The 22201-nt window shown below is 43.8% G+C and overlaps 1 protein-coding gene and 1 long non-coding RNA gene across 2 annotated transcripts; one reads left to right on the top strand and one right to left on the bottom strand.

The window, feature by feature from the left end:
- Nucleotides 1-2173: 2173 nt before the first annotated feature.
- Nucleotides 2174-6622, bottom strand: LOC128146296 (uncharacterized). The gene is made up of 3 exons (XR_008236724.1): nucleotides 3317-6622; nucleotides 2448-2959; nucleotides 2174-2360 (listed from the first exon to the last, which is right to left on the bottom strand). It is a non-coding gene; the product is annotated as an uncharacterized LOC128146296 (long non-coding RNA).
- An 869-nt stretch (nucleotides 6623-7491) lies between these two features.
- On the top strand, nucleotides 7492-21192 carry ANP32E (acidic nuclear phosphoprotein 32 family member E). The gene is given in 8 exon segments (XM_052796588.1): nucleotides 7492-7739; nucleotides 7742-7797; nucleotides 9753-9902; nucleotides 10522-10644; nucleotides 12126-12291; nucleotides 13870-14027; nucleotides 16154-16208; nucleotides 18351-21192. Coding segments are annotated over 8 exon segments (987 nt in total). The 5' UTR covers nucleotides 7492-7528; the 3' UTR covers nucleotides 18419-21192.
- Nucleotides 21193-22201: the final 1009 nt, after the last annotated feature.

Raw genomic sequence — 22201 nt, 5'->3', positions numbered from 1 at the left:
AGATTTGCTTTGATTTCTGCAGCAGTAACAGCCTCCTGCACCCCCCCGGCACGCTGTCATCACTGCTCATGAGCAAACTCAGCCCCCAACCCAGGCAGCCTCTACAATTAAGTTTCCAACCCACGGAATTGATGCTTGGTGTTATTGGTAGTATTATTATAATGGCTTGAGTGGGTAAGATGCCTGCCTGGTTATACTAAATATTAACACAGACTCATCAGGACAACGCTTTTGTTCCAGGTGATTACTTATATGCAACAGTAGAGTATTACTCTGAGAACACCACATTAATACCCACCATGTATTTATATGAGGTGAGTTGGACTTTCTCTTTGTATTTCCAAAAAAAGGGGGACTTCCTTGCAGAAACCACTGTTGCAAGAAGAAATAAATGGATTTAAAATGTTGATTTTAAATCACTGAACAACTCAAATGAGTTTGGGCAAAGAGCATCCATGCAACAGCTGTGATTAGTTTGCCACGGACTTATTTTGCCTGTTTGCACAGGAGAAGCTCAGAGAAGGGGAAATTCCCAGTTTTCCTGATGAAATAACATCAAACCTGTTCCAATGAGGGATCTCTCTGGATACGAGTTAATCCTATGTTGTGGTATCATAGGTTATTCCTTTTCCTATGCATCCATCCAAGCACCATTAGGGCTTTGGGGAAGGGATTTGCAGACGAGGATGCCACCCCCCAGGTTTCAGCAATGGATATCAGCTATGGAGAAGGATGCTCCAGGGCAATGATGTGATTTCTCCCCCAAGGAGCAATCGCTGGGGGTAGTTAGGAAGGTAGAAAGGCTCATCAGGTCATGAACTCTGCTGCTGGCTTTTAGCACATCAAACCACGTGATTTTTGACCGATTTCTTTTCCTTGACTTGCCAGGAGTTTCAGGAGTCGGTGGGATCACCCCTCCAGTGCCACCTCCCCCTCATCATCCTCCTCAGCCTCCTGGCATTCCTGCTGTGACTCCCCAGGCTCAGAAGGTACTAAAGCCCCGTAGGACTTAAGCACTCAAAGCATGTCTTTAAGCCAGCAAAAAACTCAAGTCTTTCTAAAGCAGCAGCAAGCAGCGCTTTGCAGCAACTTTTCAAAACAATTAAAAAAATAATTAAAGCTTTCAGGCATCCAGCTGCAATGCCAGGGACAACCAAAGCAGCTTTCATGGCTACTAACGACCTGAAGAGGCATTTTAGGGTATTCTTCCAAAGCACCCAAGCAACCTCTTTGCATACAGCCTTCGGTGGGAGCTTCAATGGTGTGAACACCCCTCTGGTACCCCTGGCCCAAATTGGGTCTCGGCGCCAGGCACCTCTGCTGCTCAATCACCCAAATCCCCCTTTTTTTTACAGAGGTTGAAGCTCACTGACATCCCAGGTGCACACGAAATCCCCCTCCCACCGCAAGTGTGGCTTTGAAACACAACAGGAGGACGTGGCAACCACTTCCTCACCTTTTCCCCTTGTTTCAGGCACGACGCCTTTGATGACGAACAGAACATCATCACCGCGTTGGCAATTACATCCTCTAAATGAAGCGGTCACCTCCAGTTTTAGTCCCAGTTGTGGCTTTACGTACAAAGTTTTCAATAGATGGATGATGCCATCCCAAGCCATAGAAGTTGTGCAAACACTGAAGAGCTTTGTAATGACTACGTTCTTTCCTATTTCCTATTATTCTGTTGTAAATATGAACTCCTGCCAATAAAATTACTAACAATCAGCATTTGGTCTCTAGCATGAAGCCACCAACACCCTCCAAGAAAGCACGAGAAACGCCAACCCCATCCACCCCGAGCTGGGCTAACCTGCTCCTCCTGCCCCAATTCCCACCCCTTTTCTCCAGGAAAACCTCAGCACCTTGGGGACCAGATACAGATTTTGCTGTGTCCCACCTTCCCAGGCCACCATGTTAAATTGGGTTGTTTTGGGACAAAACTTCCGTGCCAGCAACCATCCACCATGAGGTCTGCGGTGGCCGGTGGTGCGGTTTCATTTGCAGTCGCTTGGTAAACAATCTGTAAACACCAGCAGAACAGGAATAACAAATGCAAGAAACTTGTACAGTGCTTGTCCCATCAAAAGGGCCTTTTTAAGCATCTAAACCCCTAAGATATAAACTAATAGCTAGCTAGAAAAAGGCAGAAGATTTCCACTTAAGTTTTTCCAGAATTGCTCTTAATACCATTTATTTTCTAGAAACACCAGCACTATCCGCAGTGCAATGACAAGCTGGACAAAAAAAAACACCCCTCCAACTGATACAGCCCCCACCAGCTCCCCACGCAGAACAAACTGTGCCAGCAACGGGTTTTGTTGGTCAGGAAATGAGAGTTTCTAAGGCTCCTCTTGGCCCAGCTGGGGAAAAAAAAAATGCAGTCCCACACTCTGTGTGTCTATGCTGCTTTTCTTTGGAGGAGTTACGGGGAAGGAAGGATGGCAAACCTGATCCAGGTGCTCCTCCATGGTCTTGGAGCTCCCACAAGTCAACGGAGGTTGAGTCAACCCAAGAGGCAGACCTCACAGTGGTCACGTCCACACGGCCCCCAGGTCCACAGACCTTCAAGGTCCCTCAAACTCGCCCTCAAAACCCCAAGCGGAAATTCCCCGAACTGCTGGAGCGGGTACAACCTAAACCCATCCATCTCCTCTACACCCACAGAGCAGCGATGCCACAGATGGTGCCATCACCAGTCCGTCCTGCCGTCTTCGCACCCCGGCTTGTGAGGTTATCTAGGCTCCTAACCTTGAAAAATATAAGTATTTTATTTTCTGGGGAAGCCAAGAGGCTCTGAACCAGGGACAGGAGCTGCTGAAGGGAGCGAGACCCAAATGCGCTGCCAGCCAGTGCCACCTCCTGGCTCCTCGCTGCTATAAATTTGATAAAAAATGCTGAGCTTTGCCTAGGAGAGCTCCAGAAAATAACTCCTGAACACACAGCGTTTTGATTCTCAACCCTGCAATGAAGAAAAAAAATTAAGGGAAAATTAATTACGTGCACGAAGCTTATAACATGCTAAGTTTCTTCACAAAAAAGTACTACAAAATAATTATTGGCATCACTACCCAACACCAAGGGACACAAAACCACAAGCCCTTTCCACAAGTGAGAGACAAACCCAACTGCACGGAGGTTATTAAATATGTTAAGACATATACAATAAACCCAGTTTATTGTAAAAACCCAGCTTCGTTTTATAGCTCACTTCAGGAGCAGAAGGGCCACAAACTATACTCAGGCTACAGCAGCATTTAGGATAAGGTATGTCCTGACCTAATTACAACTAACAACATTTAGCTGGAAATGACCTTACCACTTTCCCAAAGCTGCTATTATTCACCAAAATCTCTTTAGTTTATAAATGCTCTTTTTTTCTTGCAACACTAAATCCACCTTCCTGCAAGTGGTAGGAAAAGCATCGGTTTGTGTGGCCAGGCTCTGCTCCAGCTGGACCATCCTTGGCCACGCCCAACGCTCCAGGTCCAAGCCAGGGAGCTCCAACCGGGGGAAAATCTCAGGTTTTCTGTTACGGGACCTGCAGTCTTGCATGTGATACTAAAAGTGAGCAGGTGCACTTGTATCAGTGAAAATATTAAGAGTTTAAGGTGTTATTTTAATTCTTTTTCTTTGGAAAGGCATGCCTGCGTTTCTAATAGGAAAACCAAGATCTCACCCGGGGCTCTTTCTGACGGTAAAGTCGAGCGTTTGTCCTCAGTCCGCACCCGAAGCTGGGGGTGAAGCCACCCTCCCACACTGCGTCCGGATGCTTTCACAAGTTGCTTTCCCAGATTTACCCCTTTTTTCACTGCCCATGTGATGCCCGCCCGCCCCTCGGCTCTGCCAACGGCCACCCAGCTCTCCCAGCAAACCTCCATGGGATAAGCTGCTTTAACACAAAGAGGATTTCCCTCTGGGTTTGCAAACTTTCCTAGTTATTGTCAGGCAAGAAGCAAGCAGCAGGTCTCTCAAGGGCTCTGGTGTTTTCTAGCAGGGCTTTATCAAACTCTTCTGAGAAACAAATTCTGCTGCACCTCATCTTAGCCTGACATCCCGGGGGAGCTGCATCCCATGGGGGCTTTGCGAGAGCGCAGCGGAATCCCAGAGCAAGGTTTGATGCAAAACTGCTCACCTTCTGCTATCCCGCGGTGGGGGGGTAACTGCAGTTTTTGGATGCATTTAATGTGGTCCAGCCTCAGAAGGTGATTCCAGCCCCTGCGACCTCATGGATGCAAAAAGAACAAAACAGAGCAGGGCAGGGGGGGAGAGGGGGCTGGGGTGTTTTTAGGGCTTGTTTCTCACTCCAGATCTTTGTGATCCTGCTTTTTGCACAGCACTTGTACAGGAGCAACCCCGGGGGGGTGTGGGTGGTTAGCAGTGCCCTGGTTTCACCCCCAAAACCACCAGCGATGGGCACAAAACCACAGAGCTACGGAAGAGCAGCTCGAAGCCACCCTCCATGGGGCCCGCAAGGAGGTGACTGGCCCTGGGGTTCACAACCCCCTTTTTTTAGAGACTTGTTAAGATGAATTTGTGCACATTTATACAATTACTGATGAGGGCTGGGGCTGGTCTCCTGTATTTATTATTCCTAAGTTACTGCCTTCACTCTGTCCTGGTAGTCCACCAATACCAACCTTACGTCAGATCCTTAAAGCCCTGACACTGAGAACACAAACCATTCCCATCGTCACCACATGGAGCAACTGGATCAGAAACAAACAAACAAAAAAACCCCACCCCATAATCCTCCTTTTATTGCTTAACTCTCCCATTTTTCTTCCATTTACTTCACGCCTCTCAGACCAGGACTCCTGGAGCAAACTGGCAGAGACGAGGTGCAAGGCCAGTGTCTGGCCTGGGGGCTGCCGAATATTTGTTCCACTGTCTGACTGAATACACTCCTTTTTTTTTCCTGGCTGAGCAGCAACGTTAGAGATCCTTCGTAGGTTCAGCTTTTACCCTGAAATGCTTTTTTCTGCTGCTGTTCAAAAGCAGACAATAAATTTGAAATGAAATTGATCCTGATGTGCGGAATGCCAATCCTGGAGGATCGTGGACCTGGTGTAAACCCCCCAATATAGGTGAAGTAAGCAATAAGTACAATTCTGCAATGACAGAATATTGCCAGTCTTAAACCCTGCCCCAACTCCCCCAGTAAATTTTTATTTCCAAATGTGTATTTTTAATCACTTCAGTATCAGCTATGACCAATAAATTTCCATTTCAGACAAAGCCATGCTCTGCCCTCAGTACCACACGCAGCGTTGTGATGGATTCTCCCCTTCAGCAAACCCACCCCTTATTTTTCCTACATCAGGGGGTGACTTTGTATTCGAGATCCCCTAAAATACAATACCTTCCCAACCAAATATGGCACCGAATTGACAAGATTAGGTCATTTTGACCCTATTTTTAACCCCTTCTCAAATAACCAGAGAAACAGGCTGGCTGAGCTCTCACTACTCACTATCTGATCCTGAAACAGGAAATATTTTCTCTGCTCAGTTTACACAAAGCAGAAAAGACCCGCAGAGATTCCTATGTTGTTTTTTTGGGTTTGTTTTTTTTTTTTGTGTTCTGTCACAGAGTTGCCAAAATGTCTCTGGCTATTTGTGTCTCAAAGTTAAAAGAATCAACATATAAATATTTGGAATTTCTTGTCTAGGAGGAACTAACACTTCCAGGCTGGCAAAGCACTCCTGCCTGTACTTACCATTAAGGATGTTGGGGGCTTACAGGCATGATTCAGCAGCCACTGGATTCTGTATTTTCCATATTTTAAATATAGAAATATTATTTAAGTAGCAAAAATGTTTTCCATGCTTCCAGATGTATATGAACCATATATATCCACCCAGAGCTGCCTCAAAATTAAAGAATTACGCTATTACAGAGCTGTTTGCTCACACATCTACCTTCCCCTATATATCATGTATGTTTGCAAAGCTGCCTTTGTGCATATCAACAAAATATAATGCAAAGTAACAGCAACAACAGCAGCTTCTTCTCAGCTATGGCAGGGTTGTGGGAAGCCCAGACCAAGATTTGGCCAGAGCTGGCAGGACCCAGCGGGTTTTGCCTGCAGTTTTGCTTTCACATCACATCATCCCCTGTGTGTCTCCCTATTGGAGGAGTTTTCAGATCCTTAATTTGTGGCTTTTTTTGCAATTTTAACCGCAAGGCCCACGCAGCCATTGGTGGGGAGACGCTAACGGGGCATTGACAGCTGAAGGCCCAAAGCCAACAGTATCCAAATTTCAACTGGAGCATTCAGCCAACCTCTGGCCTGCCTTGCAGTGAGCTTGCCTGCAGTGACCGCACATGCGGAGGATGCACCAGAACAGGTCTGCCAGGAAGAGTGAAGCTGGAAAAGTGCCTGCCTCCATGTCCTGCCTGCCTTCAGAGCCTCCAGGAGAGGGTATAACCCCAGGGAGTGCAAACCTGTGCTCAACTGGGCATGCAACCCCTCCTGCACAATCATCCATGCAACACCCCAGATGCAACCTCCCATCCCATGCAACCAGGCATGCAAAAACCCACATGCAAAACTTGTCTGCAGTACCCATGCGATGAGACATACAAAAAGTTGGTGCAAACTCCCACCATGCAACTGGGTGTGCAACACTGCTTGCAGTCCTCGATGCAACCAGGCATGCAAAACCCCGTACACGACCCCTCGCGCAAGCTCCCATGTGCAAACCCCCACCTGCACCACCCCCGTGCAATCACGCATGCAAACCCCTGCCTGCAGCCCCCTTCTGCAATCAGGCGTGCAAACCCCCACTTGCAAAACGGTGCCCGGAGCCTCATCCACGTGCAAAACCCCGCTAGGAGCACACCCCAGTGTAACGGGGCATACAAACGTCCACCTGGAGCCCCCCACCACCGTACAACAGGGGATGCAACCGCCCCCCGTGGCAGGAAGCAGCGGCTGCAAACCCCCCGCCAGCAACCCACTCCGTCCCAATACCGCGCAAACCCCCGCGAACAGCCCACCCCAGTGCAATGGGGCATGCAAACCCCTATCTGCAGCCCCCCCGTGGCCATGCAACAGGGCATGCAACCCCCACTCCCCCAACACCGTGCAGCCTCCCCTCCGTGCAACCGGACGCGCAACCTCCCGTCCGCAGCCCCCGCCCCACGCAAGCCGGCATGCAAAACGCCACGTGCAAAACGCCGCTTGCAGCATTTCCCACCCCCCCCCCCCCACCGCCGTACAACCGTCCCTGCTGCAACACAGGCGTGCAAAACCCCACGCGTGACCTCCCCGCCACGGCCTGCGAAGGGCGCGCGCCACTCGCTCGTTCCCGCCCGCCGCGCGCGCGCGCACATACACGCACACACAAAGACAAACCCCGCCCCTCTCTTCCCCGCCTTTAAAAGGTCGCGCCGCCGGACGGGCAGCGCGATCAGCCAATCGCTTGGCGCCCCCCGCGGCGTGGCAGGACCAATGAGAAGGGCGGTGGTGCGGGGGAAGCCCCGCCCCGGGGCGGGGGCGTGGCAGCGGGAGGGGGCGCCATGCGCCATGTCATGGAGGCTCAGTGTGCGAGCGGCCATTGACGGGGTCGGAGCTGCGCGCGGAGTGGGGTGGCGGCGGCGGCTGCCCGCGGCGTTCCCCTACCCACTCCTGGTTCCCTCCCGGCGGCGGTCGGCCGCCGTAGATAACGACCCCGCGGTCGGTCCCCCGCCGCGCCCGGTCACCCTCCCTCGCCACTGCGGAGCCGCGGGAGGGGGGGGGCGATGGAGATGAAGAAGCGCATCAACCTGGAGTTGAGGAACCGGGCCCCTGAGAAGGTGAGGGGCGGCGGGGCGGCGGGCCGCGCTCCTCCACGCCCCCGCACGGGCGACCGCTGGCCGCCTCAGGCCGAGCGGGCCCTGTCCGGCCCCGCCGGCGCCGCTGAATCTGGGTCAGCCGTGGCGCAGGAGCCCCGCGGGGCGCGGGCGGCGCTTCCGGGCGCCGGCCCCGGGGCGGTGGGCGGCGGGCGGTGGGGACCTGCGCCCCCTCCCTCCCTCCCTCCCTCCCTCCTCACCTCGCCGCCAACTTGGCGCCGCGGGGTCGCCCCTCGACGCCCCCCATCCCCCCCCCTCCCCCCCCGAAGTTGGCTGAGGGGGCGCGGGCGGGCCCCCAACTTGCGCCCGCTGTTAATCCCTTCCCGGTTAGCCGCCGGCCGCCTCCAACTTGGGAGCGCGGCCGTAGTAAACAGGTTACGGTGGGGCCGAGTCCGATCTCGGCCCTTCCATCTGCCTCTTTTTTATTTTTAAAAAAATTTTTTTTAAAAAATTCATTTTGCTTTCCGGCCCCCCGTGTACGCTGCGTGGCGCGGCCGGTTCGGTCCCGCTCCTTCCTGCCGCCGCCCCGCCGGGCGCACGATGGGGAGCGGCGGCGGGGAGAGCCCGGGCGGGGAGGGGGTTAAGGGGGGGGGGTGGGGTGTCCCCGTGTCCGTGTCCCCCCCCTACACGCACTCGCGGGTGTCCGCCGCCTGCACCTCCCACCGCCAACTTCCCGTTTCTTCGGAAAGATGCAGGAAAAAAAAAAAGCTGAAAATTAGGGAGCTCACGTGTGCTGGGAGGCTGCGCGCTGCCCCTTCCAAAATGTCACCTCACCCCCCCCCCCCCCCCCCCGTGCCAAAGCCTGGGGGACACGTCGCGTGGGACAATCCCCCCCCGCCCCGGACCCCGCTGCCCCACGCATGGCTCAGGCAGCTGATTTTGCAAAGCAGTGCCCGATGCCTCTGGCTCGCCCCAGGAGTAAAGTCCAGATACGTTGATATTGCCGCCAAGCCGACCCGACTCACGGCACATCTGGGAGGAAAAAAAAAGTGCCTAAAACTGTTGATTTAACCAAACTACTCGTCTTTCAAGAAGTTTTTATCAGTGGCAGGTACCTGGAAAGGCCTCCATGCGCTTTTAGCGTGCGTCTTTCTTGGGCAAAGCCGTGAAGGGCCCCCCCTTCTCCCCTGGCAGTGTTCTTTAAAACTTTGTGCTTGTTTGGAGTAATGGTTTTTTGATAGAAAAAATAATAAGAAAAAATAAAACAATAGTGAGACTTGAAGCTGGCAAAGTGTGCCACTCGGAGGTTTCTGCAGCGGGCTTAAAATCTTGTTATTTAAGAGTTTACAGGGGAAAGGAAGAGTCACCTTATTAATGTCCTTTCTAATGAGTGGTATGTTCCAGTGTAGATAAAATAATTTAAAATTAATTGGCTGCTCCTTGTTACCGCTTCTCAAAGTACGCGACCTGTATCGATTATCTAGTTGTTCTAGTGGCTTTGGCATGAGGAAATTATTTAATTGGGTTTAATTAACCTGCAGGAGTTGCTGATAAAATAATCTGGAGCCAGAAGGTTTAGGGTTCAGGAAGAAATTGAATGCTTTTATAGCTTTGAATATGTGCAATTAAATTATTAGACTTTAGAAAAAAGTTAGCAGTTCACTTCTATACAAGGGCAGCTTATACCCCTGGCTGCGGTGGCACTATTGGAAGCTATGAAAGTGTCTTATCAATAAAGTTTGGGGTTAGATGGCAGTTTTTGCAGAATTTGAAGCGTTCTCAGAGCAACGGAAATGGTTGCACGCTTCGGTTTTTTTAAGAATAGGCGGGTGTCAGTGATTTCAGACCACAAGTCTACTATACATTTAAACCAAACACCAAACCAACAGTATCCCAAGTTGTGGTTTAGATGAAGTGTGTGATTTTTTTTTTTTTTGATGCTCATTAAACTGATGAGTGACTTGCTGTCCTATTTGAAGGTGACAGAGTTGGTGCTCGATAACTGCCGATCCAGCAACGGTGAAATTGAAGGGCTGAATGATTCATTTAAAGAACTTGAGTTTCTTAGCATGGCCAATGTAGAGCTGACATCGCTGGCCAAACTTCCCACATTGAGTAAGCTCCGAAAGGTACGTATCTCTTGCCTGCCGGTGCTTTGAGAAGCAAAAGTCATGGGTGACAACCCGTGGTTGTGCCTTCCAGTGCTTGTGGTTGAACTTGCGTGGTGCTGACAGTGTTTTATGAGATGGCAGGACTGCAAAACGATGCCACGTCCAATCTGCGTTGAAGATCTGAAATTGTTTTAGGTAACTCCAGCTAATTATGGCCAAATTGGGCTTGGTCACTGACTCGTAGGACGGTAAATGCTTGTCTGTTAGCATTGTGAAGGTTGGCCTTGTCTTTCTGAGCGCTGATGGTTGAGATGAGGCCACTGGATTGCCCAGCCAGTGAAGGACCATTGCACGTTGCTGGCAGAATAAAGACTTGCCGTGAATTCCAGCATCACGTATTCTGTGAACTTAGAATTTCTGTGTCCACACCCATGAGAATTTAAGGAATGCTTTATAATTCTCAAAGTAAACTTAAAGGAACTTTCTGACAGCCAAAGCTTGTTAACTTGTGCAGCTCTTCAAAAGGGTTCAGCTTTGCGATTATTAAGTTAAAGTGAGAATGATTGAAAATGATGCAGTCTGAATTTAATGGTAAGAAGCCAACCATTTAATTACTTCATTTTTTTCTGTGTAATAGTTGGAGTTAAGTGACAACATCATTTCAGGAGGCCTGGAGGTCCTTGCAGAAAGATGTCCGAATCTCACATATCTAAATCTAAGTGGCAACAAAATCAAAGATCTTGGCACTGTGGAAGCTCTTGTAAGTATGAAGTGAGAGGGGCTAATAGAAAATTTAAATCTAATAAATACTATTTTTTATCAAGAATAAATGAATTTTTTGCAATGGAATGGTACACACAGCTGTAAGGCCTGTGTGTGAGCAGTTTTTTCAAGCACAGTATAGAAATGGCAAATGGGGGCTTTAAACTAGTACAATGTAAGAAATCAGCAAGTACAAAGATACAGTGTGATATGTTCTAGCTGCTTATATTCCTTTTCAGCTGAAAGGCATGCGAAATGAAATTTATTTTCTTACTTGTCATGTGTTCTCTCTGTATTTTTTTTTTCTTGCCAGCTCAGGTGAAATGGATACTGTGGTGTTTTAGGTTTGTCAGACTTCCAGTTGATCCTGACTTGATTAACTCAATCTCGTGGTTATTAGAGACAGTACTTGTAAATGTACAGCTGTAAAATTCCTTCTGTGTTAGTAATGGGATGTACTGAATAAGAGATTTTTGAGCTTCTGTTTTGTCTTTGAGAGAAAAGTAGCCAAGTTAATTCTTGCTAATCCTCGTGTTCATTTGTTGAGGTATAGTTTGTCTAATAAGCAACTGCCTTAAGCTTTCATTAAACTGTGACATGATTAGGATGTGTGTATGAGATGGTCAGTTAGGAGCAAACCTGGAAAGCACCAGTAGTAGGGCCTTGAAATGTAGGAGGGGGCTGCCAGCGCCTGTCACTGCCTGATCTGTTCATCCGTTTTTCTAGCCAGCTATTTTTTTTTTTTGAGGACTTTGATATAGACTGCATATTTTTAAAACTGCTCATAAAGATTCGTCATCTACTTTAATGGCGCTTTAACCCAGCAGTCAGCAGGCCAAGTAAAGCAGTTACAGTGCTCTATAGGAAAGCACTATAGAGCACTTTTATTTAGATCTTAGATGCTTGCCAAACCATGCAGGTGGCTTGTCCTGCATGTGTGTCAAGTCCGAAAGGTGAGAAAAATCACTATCGGTTGTCTAGTTCCTATTGTTCAGAAGGCAAATTCTGTAGTGTAGTTATAAATACTACCAAGTGCCTCTTGCTTGCTCCTCACAAGATGCCTGTAATTAAATTAGTCAAACTATTTACTGAAAGGCTGCTGGAGTTGTTAAGTTTTTGCCCATGATTGCCTGAACAAAAATAGGCTATGCAAACAAAAAACAAACCCAAATACATGTTATGCAGTCTGTGCCTAGTGGTCTAGTGCTTCAGGGATGCGTTGGGCGTGCTGCAAACATGCTGTGGAGTTGATCTACAAAAGCACTTTCATAAGGCGTTCTAACTACTGCAAACAACTTTTTGAACTGAAGTTTGTATTTAATGGGGAGCAAAATACTGAATAGAAAAGAAGGGATGGGGACAAAATAAATTCTGTGGCTGGCTATATGGTTAACTGTATTTGGGCTATGACTGCACTGTAACTTGAAGTACCACGTCAAGAAGTAAGGGGGGAAAAAAACCCTTTTTGTTTATTTTCAGCAAAATCTCAAAAACTTGAAGAGCCTTGACCTGTTCAACTGTGAGATTACAAACCTTGAGGATTACAGAGACAGCATTTTTGAGCTGCTTCAGCAAATCACATACCTAGATGGATTTGATCAAGAAGATAATGAGGCACCAGACTCAGAAGATGATGATGATGAGGGTAACTTCCTGAAATAAACTGTGGATAGAAATACTATGCTGTAATAAAGATGTCAGTGTAGCATGGGGTATAGTGGCTTCCTGAATGCACTAGTGCGATTCTGTGCTCTTATTTTTGAAGCAGACTTCTAGAACTTGTTTGATATTAACACACTGTGACACAGAAGGAAAACTCCTGTCAAAAGTTTTGAGTGTTCTTGCAGAAACCTTCTGAGTTTAAGGAAATTTGACTAAAGATACTGCTACAAAGATATAAATAATCTCAAAATAAGTTGTTGCCAGTAGTAAAGCACTTTGGCACTACTGAGTGATACAAAGCGAGGGGACAAACACATTATTTTGTGTGAAAAATTGTAATTTTACTGGGTTTTGTAATGGCTTCAGGTCCCATGCTCAAGTATAATACAATTTTTGTTCAAAAAAAATGTATGTAGTTCCTTTTCATCTGACCTCAGCTGTAGTCATTAATGAGGCTATTCCTACATCTGTTTCCTTTGTTGTTACCTGATTGCAAATGAAACCTGTAGGTATAGGTCTGTCAGTGTGTGGCTACAAATTGTGTTGATGGGGATTGCAGGAATAGGGGGATGAGTGCTCTTTAAATGTACTTGGCTTAACAGGTGACTGACACAGTCAAAGCTGTTAAGATGAAAACCATCCAAATTGTGTTTTGAGTGCTGTTAGCAAATAAGATGGGCTGTTGTGATGCAGCGTCTTATGCATGTCTGCATTCTCAGTATCTGCACAGATAACTAGTGAGCCTTGGGCTGCGTCTGTTTGATAGTGGTTTCTCAGTGTTTTCTTTGTGCCTTAAATCATGAGCTGGGAGCTGCCACTGCTCTGTGCTGGGTCATGGCTGTCAAGGGGCTGCTGACGAGTACTCAGATGCATCAAAGTTGGGAAGCCTGTGTTTAAAAGAACTCAACCAAATAGTTGATACTTGGAATGTGAAAATAAACCCAATATCTGAAAGTAGATTAATAGGTTATTGACTTGAAAATAAATTTTAAGTGTTAAATCACCTTGTCATTTCTTGTAATTTGCTTAACTGAAACTGTGAAAGTGATTATATGCTCCAGACATAGAAATGAAATGAGAGATCATCTGTTTGGAACTGTAGGTGTTTCAGTTACTGAAGTGATTCTTAAGTGATTCTTAAGTGATTAGTAAGTGATTAAATAACAGATACATGTAATATGTTAAGGTGGTTTTGCCTTTAAATATTTCAGGCGTTGGATTCTATAGAGAAGCCTCTGTTCCCCTTCCACTGACTAAATTTTCAGCTCCCTTGCAGGAGTTTGCATACGTAGCTGCTTCAGGCATCAAGAATTTTGCCTGAAGCTTGTGATGTAAAAATGTTGGTAGCCTTTCTTCAGGGAAAAAAATTATGAAGATTAACTTCCTTAAAATCGTGCTTGTTTCCCACATGTTGCCTGCAGTTAAATTAAAAAAAAACAACCCAAACCCTTCTGGAGAAAAAATGTTACAACTAGCTTGACCTGGTGTATACAAACTTGCATAAAGAGTTAAATGAAACTTAACTTTTAGTGCATATGTGTAAGTGTATCCTTCATTGCAGAAGGAGATGAAGATGATGATGATGAAGATGAGGATGAAGCTGGTCCTCCAGGAGAATATGAAGAGGAAGATGATGAAGATGATGGAGGTTCAGATTTGGGGGAAGGTGAAGAGGAGGAAGAAGTTGGTCTTTCATACCTGATGAAAGAAGAGATTCAGGTAAAGTTTGTAAATCTTACCAAATCCAAGAAATGAAGAAAAAACTGCCTACAGACTTCTGTGTTAATTTAAATATATAGACCCAGAGTATATAAATGCAAGGTAGATGCAGTGAGATGTTTTGCGGAGAGCGCTGTTGTCACTGGAATACGAAGTGTTGACTTGAACATGAGTGGTGGCTGTTGGCTATGAGATGGTCCTGACTGACTTCCAAGACTTGGTTCACTCTTATCCCACCCCTTAATGTTGCGGGATGGAAGACCCTCTTTATTCTCTGTAAGCTAAAGAAGCCGTTCTCCCCAACATTTTGAAACTATGTGCTACTACCAATTAAATTGTCCAAATAGAAATACATATTATGTAGAATGATTTCTTTTGGAAAGCCGAAGGAAATACCCTGGTCTTGTGAAAGAAGAGAATGAAGTAGCAACAAGTTACCAGTACTTCACGTAAAATGAAACAAAGGAAAGGTCTATGTTTTTGCTGCAATAAATGCTGGTTTCTTTACCATGCACTCACTTGAAAATGTTCTTAGTGGTGGTGTGAAGGGCTGTGGAAAACAGCCCACAGGATCTTTCGAGTAGTACTGTGCTAAAAAGCAAATGCAGGAGTATTAAGAAGCTAGGGTAAGAAAATATACACGTTTTACAAGTTTATGAACAGATTCTTGTAGATATAAACTGGCCATGCCTAAGTGATTATTGGATAGAAGTAAAACCTAGGAGTCCTGCTTTAGTACTCTCCTTTGACAGGTACAGGGGTTTCAGAGGGAGAATGTGTCTGGCATGGATTTTGTGTGCAAATCTGTGCAAGCAGCTCATGCGTTTCAGATCAAAAAAACCCAAAACTGTGGATGTCGCTTCCATTACTGTTACTTTTGATAAGAGTTAACATGTTATCAGCTGCATTTCATGTGGATGTGCAGAAAATCTTGCACTAAACTCTTTGGTGTTCTTCATTTTGTTCTCGTAACTAGCGCTCATATGATTTGCTTACGAACGTAACTTCATTTCTGCCTTAATGCTCCGAAGAGGTAATGGCTGTAACACAATTTGTGAAGCTAAAAGTAAATAACTAAATCTGTTTTGAAGCCAAGACCTTAGAGGTAGTTCTTTGGAAAATAAACAATATGTGACTAGGAAGAATATCAGGAATTAATCATGTGTGATCGTTAGTATATGCATAGTATATGCATGTTAGGTGACTAGGAATTATCGCACACAGCCATGAAAATGTTAGGGGAGTTCAGAATCGTGGCCCTTCTGGTGATGATGCAACAAAACCAGCTACTGAGTTTGTATTTTGCATTCATTTAGGTAAGGAGGAGGTTGTAGTCAGGGTGAATTAATTATGTAAAGTTCTGAAAGAGTTCTAGTCTGGTAGCTTTTCCCTGCAGTTTCAAAAAGGAAGTTGTGTACCATTCCAGTTGCAATGAATTAATCCAGAGTTTTTTAATTCCCATGTTCTAAGGGCAGATGTCAGATGGACACTAATGTTTTCACATTTTTACTTGTTAAATTACCCTGTGTATAAAATCTGATAGAGCAGATGGATATAAAAAGACTTCGGCTTGTCTTCAAGGCTTGACACGGTGCCAGTAGGGCAGAGATATTGCACCATTGTTTTAATTTTCTGGGGCTGCTGATTGTTAATTGGTTTACATTTTTCAGCTATCAGCTTGAAAAAAAACCCCAGCAACTTAGTTCATTTGACATAGAAACAATAATTTTGTAAAGATATTCGCTGTTCTGCTTTTTCCTCTTCCTTGTCTTTTAATAACAGTGAGTTAAAAGGAAAGCTAAAGCTGTTCGCCATCTCTATTTGTTGTCGTGGCCTCTTAGTTAATTTTGCAATAACTTACTCTTGAGCTGGTGTAAGGTGGTGATAAGTGGGAAAAACAAAGAAGCAAGAATACCGGGCCAGATAATACACTGGCTTGGGTGATTAAATGTACTGCAGTCAGTTTGGCTGCCTGTCCTTGTACAGATGTCCAGTAACAAAAAGTAAATGTGGAATGTGACCTCTGAACAGACTAAGTGGGATTTTCTGAATTTCTGCTCAGGATCAGCATGCAAGCAAAACTTAAATAAACAGCAATTTTAAAAATATTTCAAATTTTTGTAAAGGATGAAGATGATGATGATGACTATGTTGAAGAAGGAGGTGATGAGGAGGAGGAAGGTAAGTTCCCAAGTTAGTAAAGTTGTGACTAAAACAATTGATTCTTCATAATTCTCTAACTTGGCCACTTCAATGGCATAAATCACTGTTTGCCTGGTCTGTTTCTGAAGGTATGTGAAGTATTTTAGGATTGGTTTAAGCAAGAGCTCAAGCAGGTAGTAAAGTAGCTGTGCAGCATTTGATATTTTTTGTCTGCTCACTTGTAAAGTGAAAATAAGGAAGAAATGACAGTTTTCAAAGTCTCGTAAAAGCAGTTTCCTAAAATGAAAGATACTGCATCTCCTACGCAGTTAGAAATTTTAATTTTCCGAGATGGAGAGGAGAGGGCCTCTGCTGTATACCTTAAAAATGTTATTTACATACATTTAAAATAGCTTGTTTAATGCACCAGAGGCTCCACGGGCAAAGCCCTAGAAGCAGCAGTAGCAGCTGTATCTTTTCCCTTTATCAAGCTGAAAGCAGCTTCTCCAGTAAACCTTTCTACTTCAGAGGCAACTCCTAGGAGGCAAACTCAACCCAGTAGCCTGTCTAACGGCTTAGCTAGTGAGCCTAATCATACTTTTTCTATCTAGTCTTTTTATCAGTAGTTGTAACTTCTTAATTTCATAAATTACTGTTTTGATGTCAGATGCATAATAGTCAAAAGCTTGCAAAAAAACCCCAAACCAAAACATGCCAGTGTGTGTGGTTCATCCTGCTTTAAGAAGGTATGGTGTATCGAGAGTGTATAACTGATGTGCAAAAAGTGGCATTCTTGCAGGCTGATGCAAGAGGTTCCTTTGGTGTTTTGCAGAACATAAAAGTTCTTTTTGCAAGAAGTGGGTTACTTGAGTGTTTTTTCATAAGATAACTTTTTATGTTATCTTTTGATATTTTAAGAAGTACCTACAAGAAGTTAAACAGGACAATCATAGCCCTCATTCTTTTTTGCCCCTTGTTTGAGGTTTCCAAGCCCAGAGGGTAGGGACCAGCCTTAGGTTTGATGCTCCTACTCTGTCCTGGACCACTGGAACAGAAATTGCTCTATAGGCAGAAGGCTTCTTCTTGATTCTTCTGCAGATACTGGCATACTCAGATTTGTGGGTTGGTGGATGGATGGTTTAGTTGTATGCATCTCTGTGTTCCAAGTAGTAAGATAGAAGTCCCTTGTTACTACCAGTCAATGGCTGCTAAAGTCCCTTTAAAAAAATTACCAAGCTTCATCTTAAAATTAGCTGCCTTTCCCTCTGTACTCTTCTTGCTATGAGGCTCTCCCAGAACTTCACTTTTCTAATGGTGAGGAACTCTGTCCTAATCTTTAAACTATCCCTAGCAGCAAAGTTTTATTAATTAACCCTGAAGCCTGGTTCTATGTCTGTGTAAACTGTAGACAAATTCTAGAACTTCTCACCAGACTAGTCCCCATCTCATCTGTACGCTTGGCTAAATGGAGCAGGTTTTGGAGATGTATCTTGCACTTGAAAAAACCGAAATTCTGAAGTAGTAATGCTAATTCTTCACTCTTTACAAATGCAGCCTTTGAATCTATTAAGACAACAAAGCATGGTCAGGATGGCTAATTAGCCAGGAAATGACTGCTGGAAAATAAATCTATTAGATTTGACAAAATTGCATTTCATGATTTCACCACAAGAGCGCATAGTCCACTGACTGAATTAAGCATATTTCTAAGAATAAGCTCAAAGATGTTTATGCAAGATGCTTATATCAGTTTGTCACTGGAGAGAGAACAGCGCATGTTTCACTTGGTATCTGCAGAAACTGCTGGGTTTTGGGTGGGGTGTATGCAAGTTCTAAAAACTAAAGTTAGAGAGATATAAAAATGTCATTTCCATTTTAGTTCTCAAATAATATGTTAACAAAACCACTTTTTTATAAATCTACTTCATATCAATAATTCCTGTATGGAATATCACATGCTTAGCTTGAACTTGGTTTAATATGGCCTGTATGAATTATTCAGAGTAATGTAAACCAATCTTTTTTTGAGAGCCATAAGCAACACAGAGATGTTACAGTGGTGAATGCATTAACTACAAACAAACAGTAATCTATTTCAATTACCTTTTCTGAAAGTATAACGTTACATTAATGATGTCTGAGTAGAACATAATGAGATGTATGCATACCTCTTTTCCTTAGCAGAGGGCATTCGAGGGGAGAAGAGGAAACGAGACCCTGAAGATGAAGGCGAGGAAGAGGATGATTAATTTGTTATAGACACAAGTAGGACCAGACTCTTAAGTTACAGAATACGCAATAGTGATTATGCAGATCTGTATGTCTCCATGTACCATAGATGTCCCTACAGAAGATATGTTAACTTTTTATAGAAGTGTGGTTTTACTATTCTTGCCCTTTTTATCATTCCAAATAAGATATAATAGCCTGTTAGTGAACCTATATGTAGAAACCAATTTTCAGCCCTATAATCACTGAAGCCATTGTCAAGTTTTTCCCCCTAGACTTTTATTTGGAGCTCTTTAATTTTATACAAGCTTGCTGTGTTGGTCATCATTAGCCCAGAGTTAAAACACCCATTTCCCATGGGTTTAATATTGTGAATTTCCATCAAGATTTTAAAGTTTTTATACTTAAGAAGCTGAACTCAAAAATGCTATATGGCAAATTCCAGTCGCTTTTAAATGAGAAGTTGACTATAGTCTGAGTTTACCAGGGATTCTATTTGAAATCGACAACTAGATTACACCTTTATTTCAGTTTTTTAAAAGGTGACTCCTGTAATGCTTTTTTTTTTTCCCAAGTCTTCTATCCATTTTGTGTGTTACATTGTAAAGCCTCAGTGGGTTTCAGAAGATCTTTTTTTTCCTGCTCCATCAAATGTTCGGTGTTTGGTGGAGTATTCACTAGATACTTTCAAGAATGTATCTTGGCAAACTGAAAGGGTTGTAATCGTAAATTTTCTCCAAAACACACAGTCATTGCAGGTATTAACAAAAGCAAATAACCTGTAGTTTTAAACCATTTAGCTAGAAATCTTTGTTAAACTTTCACTCACTTAGCTCTCGCATTGTCATTTTGGGAATTCTGCAACAATCATGGTGTTTGGCTATAAAATATATGCATTTCTAATGCAGAAGTTAACGGGTAACTCCTTCAAGCATGTTTTTTTTTCAAACAACCCTCACCACTTTTATAGAATCATTGGAGGGGGCAAGATGAACATAAGTTTGTCTTTCTTCGCAGGTCACCTTTTAAACTTTGTAAATCTGGTTGTAGGCAAAACATTGAAGTTCATGTATAATACTAGTTAATAGTTTAGGGTTTTTTATATCGAATGGCTGCAGAAACATTGCATACAGTTGGTGGCAAGTACAGGAGACATGCAGACAAACTTTTTTCTAGCAGCCTGATTGTGACCAACAGGTCTTAATAATTCTGCCCTAATGGATTCATGTTTTCTATTTGAGCTACTGCAAAACAAGTTCAGACATACAGCATTCCTCTTTCAGTCCTGATTTGGATTTAAAACAGTAGTCTTGATATAAAACTAATTTGCATTGTTTCACATAGGTACTGAACCAAATATCACACACAGCTTTATTCAAGAGACTTATTTTTATATCTGTCTTGGCTGACAATAGCTGCCATTAACCTGGGGGAGACACCAAGGGTGGGGAAGAGGGAGATTTCCTGGACCTAAGTAAGAGTCAGTCACCCATAGATCGGTTACCTGTGAATATTTAATAGGTATTTCACACACTAGCAGACTTTAAATGTGACTTCCAACTCTTAAATCAAGTTTAGATACTGCAGGGTTGAAGTTCTGCAAAGCCCAGTTTCTTGTGTGTGTGTTTTTTTTCCCCCGAATAGAGCCTTAAATCATAGTTTCTCATGTAGCTGTAAAGCATAGCCAGCCATTAAAGGCATCTAAATGAAATGAGTCAGGCAGATGGCAATATACTTGGAAATGAACTGACTAAATGGGTTTTGCATTTTTTAATGAATATCTGTAAAGACACTAGAAAGTAGTGGTAAAACTACATTTGCAACCACAATCTTAAGTTCCTGTGTTTATGTATGAATACTGAATGAATAGAAACCTTAGGTAAGTGCACATCCTATCTTGTCATGGAGGCTCTGTGTTCAAGGCAGTTGCTTTGTGTTCAGCTTTGAGATAGAAAAGTGTGTTTTCCCATCTTTTTGCTTATTTTTTTTTAGCCTCGGTGAATGATTGATACCTGTTATTTATAAATGTGTACTTTAAAGTACCTCATTGTCAGGGTTTTCCTTAACTGTCTTTTACTGATGCATATAAAATTAGTTTTAAACAGAAAAAAATTTCTATTTTGATGGATTAAAATTATTTGAGTACTGGTCTTGTATCAGTAAGTGAGTCCAATTTTGACATTGGATGAGCTAATTGGACAAAACAGAATAAACTCAGAAGGGGTTGGCAGACCTTCCCTAAGACAGGCAGACCACCTTGCAGGGTCATGCATCAGCCACTACATCTAAAAATCTGAGCCTCACACAAAACTTAACTTCCTAAGTAACTTTGTCTTTTCCTCAGTGTTACCATCTAAGTATAGTTTCATATTTGTCAGCTTGGCATGCAATTAAATGGCATAGGATTTTTTAAAATAAGTAATACAGAGCCTCCAGATAACTTTTGAAACTTTTTTGCTTGGTGGGTGGTCTTTTCATGCAAATATGTAAGGGTGGGTTTTATATTTTGTAGAGGTTTTGTCCTATTTTAATGCTCTTTGTATGGCAGTATGTATATAGTGTGTTTCGGTTCCTTATCAAACTCTTTCCTTAAACTTTGGAGTAACTGATTTTGTGCAACTGTGTTTTGAATAAAGCCATGACAGTGTTAAATTAAAGAAAACAACCCTGCAGCACTCTTCTGATAATTTTTAGTTGTAACAGAACATGTTTCCTCCCCATGTGTGCTGTAAATTTTAAATTAAAAAGTTTTCAGACCGAATTATTTCAAATAAATTGAGACTGTTGTATTGGATTACTTCTTTTAGTATGTACAGCTGTGCAGAATGCGGTATTTCTTAAGGAATGGAGTAAGAGGTAATTGTTCTTCCTTGTTATCTTTTTGTTATTGGGAAACCTGCAGAATTGTGCATCTTTCTGGGACTAGAACTTGGACTTTATGATACTTTAGTTCTTGGGAATATTGTCATAGTTGAGGAAGGATGCTATGGAAAACCCAAAGTGATGTCTGCTTAGTTCCCTTAGAGTGTTTCCAGATGAGTTTAATGTAGAAATGAGTGTTGGAGCTGACAGGGCTTTTGCATACTGTATAAATCAATAACATTTGAGCATAGCTGAGCTATGCAAATCTGGCTGAGTCTCAAGAAACAAAAAAATCAAGAGCCTGGTTACATCTTGCTTTTCATAAATGCTGACTTGGTGTGCCTGACAGCCAAGCTGCAAGTCTAATGCTGTCCTTTCAAAGTAGCTGCCTTGGTCTGTGTGAATTACTTCTCATTCAAGAACAATGTTTAAAAAAAGCTGCTTCTCCTATACAGCTAGACATAGCATTGTTTTTATTTTGGGATTAGTCCAGCATTCCTGGCAAAAATCCCCTGGATGCACTTGAGAAAGCTAGTAAGAAGAAAAACAGGCTTTTCTTCTTCTAGATGAGTGATTAGCCAAGAAATGGGTGGTGGTTTTCTGGGATTTTTTTTTTTTAAAGTGCGGGGATGGAATTGCTTTTCCCTCTAAAGCCCCACATTGGCCACTCAATCCCTATGCACCTATTTGCCCACTGGACTGAGACTAAATGGGGAACCTGAGCTTGAGGATTGTTTCTAGCAGAAGTTTAGTCTACCTTTTGGGGATACCGATGGGTTTATGTTAAGTGAAACCAGGCTGTTCCATTCTGGTATGTGCATGGCAAAGGAGATGAGAGAAAATTCAGTGCTGTGTAGGCATGTCTTCAAAATCAGGAAAAACTTGAGGTGTGGGCTGATGAGTGCCTGAGCTCATTCTGTTGGAAGTGAGCAGCTTGTTGT

Source organism: Harpia harpyja, chromosome 9 (assembly GCF_026419915.1).
Source record: "Harpia harpyja isolate bHarHar1 chromosome 9, bHarHar1 primary haplotype, whole genome shotgun sequence".
NCBI classification, from domain to species: Eukaryota; Metazoa; Chordata; class Aves; order Accipitriformes; family Accipitridae; genus Harpia; species Harpia harpyja.
The sequence above is the reverse complement of the archived record's forward strand: the minus strand, read 5'-3'. Positions and strand labels throughout refer to the sequence as shown.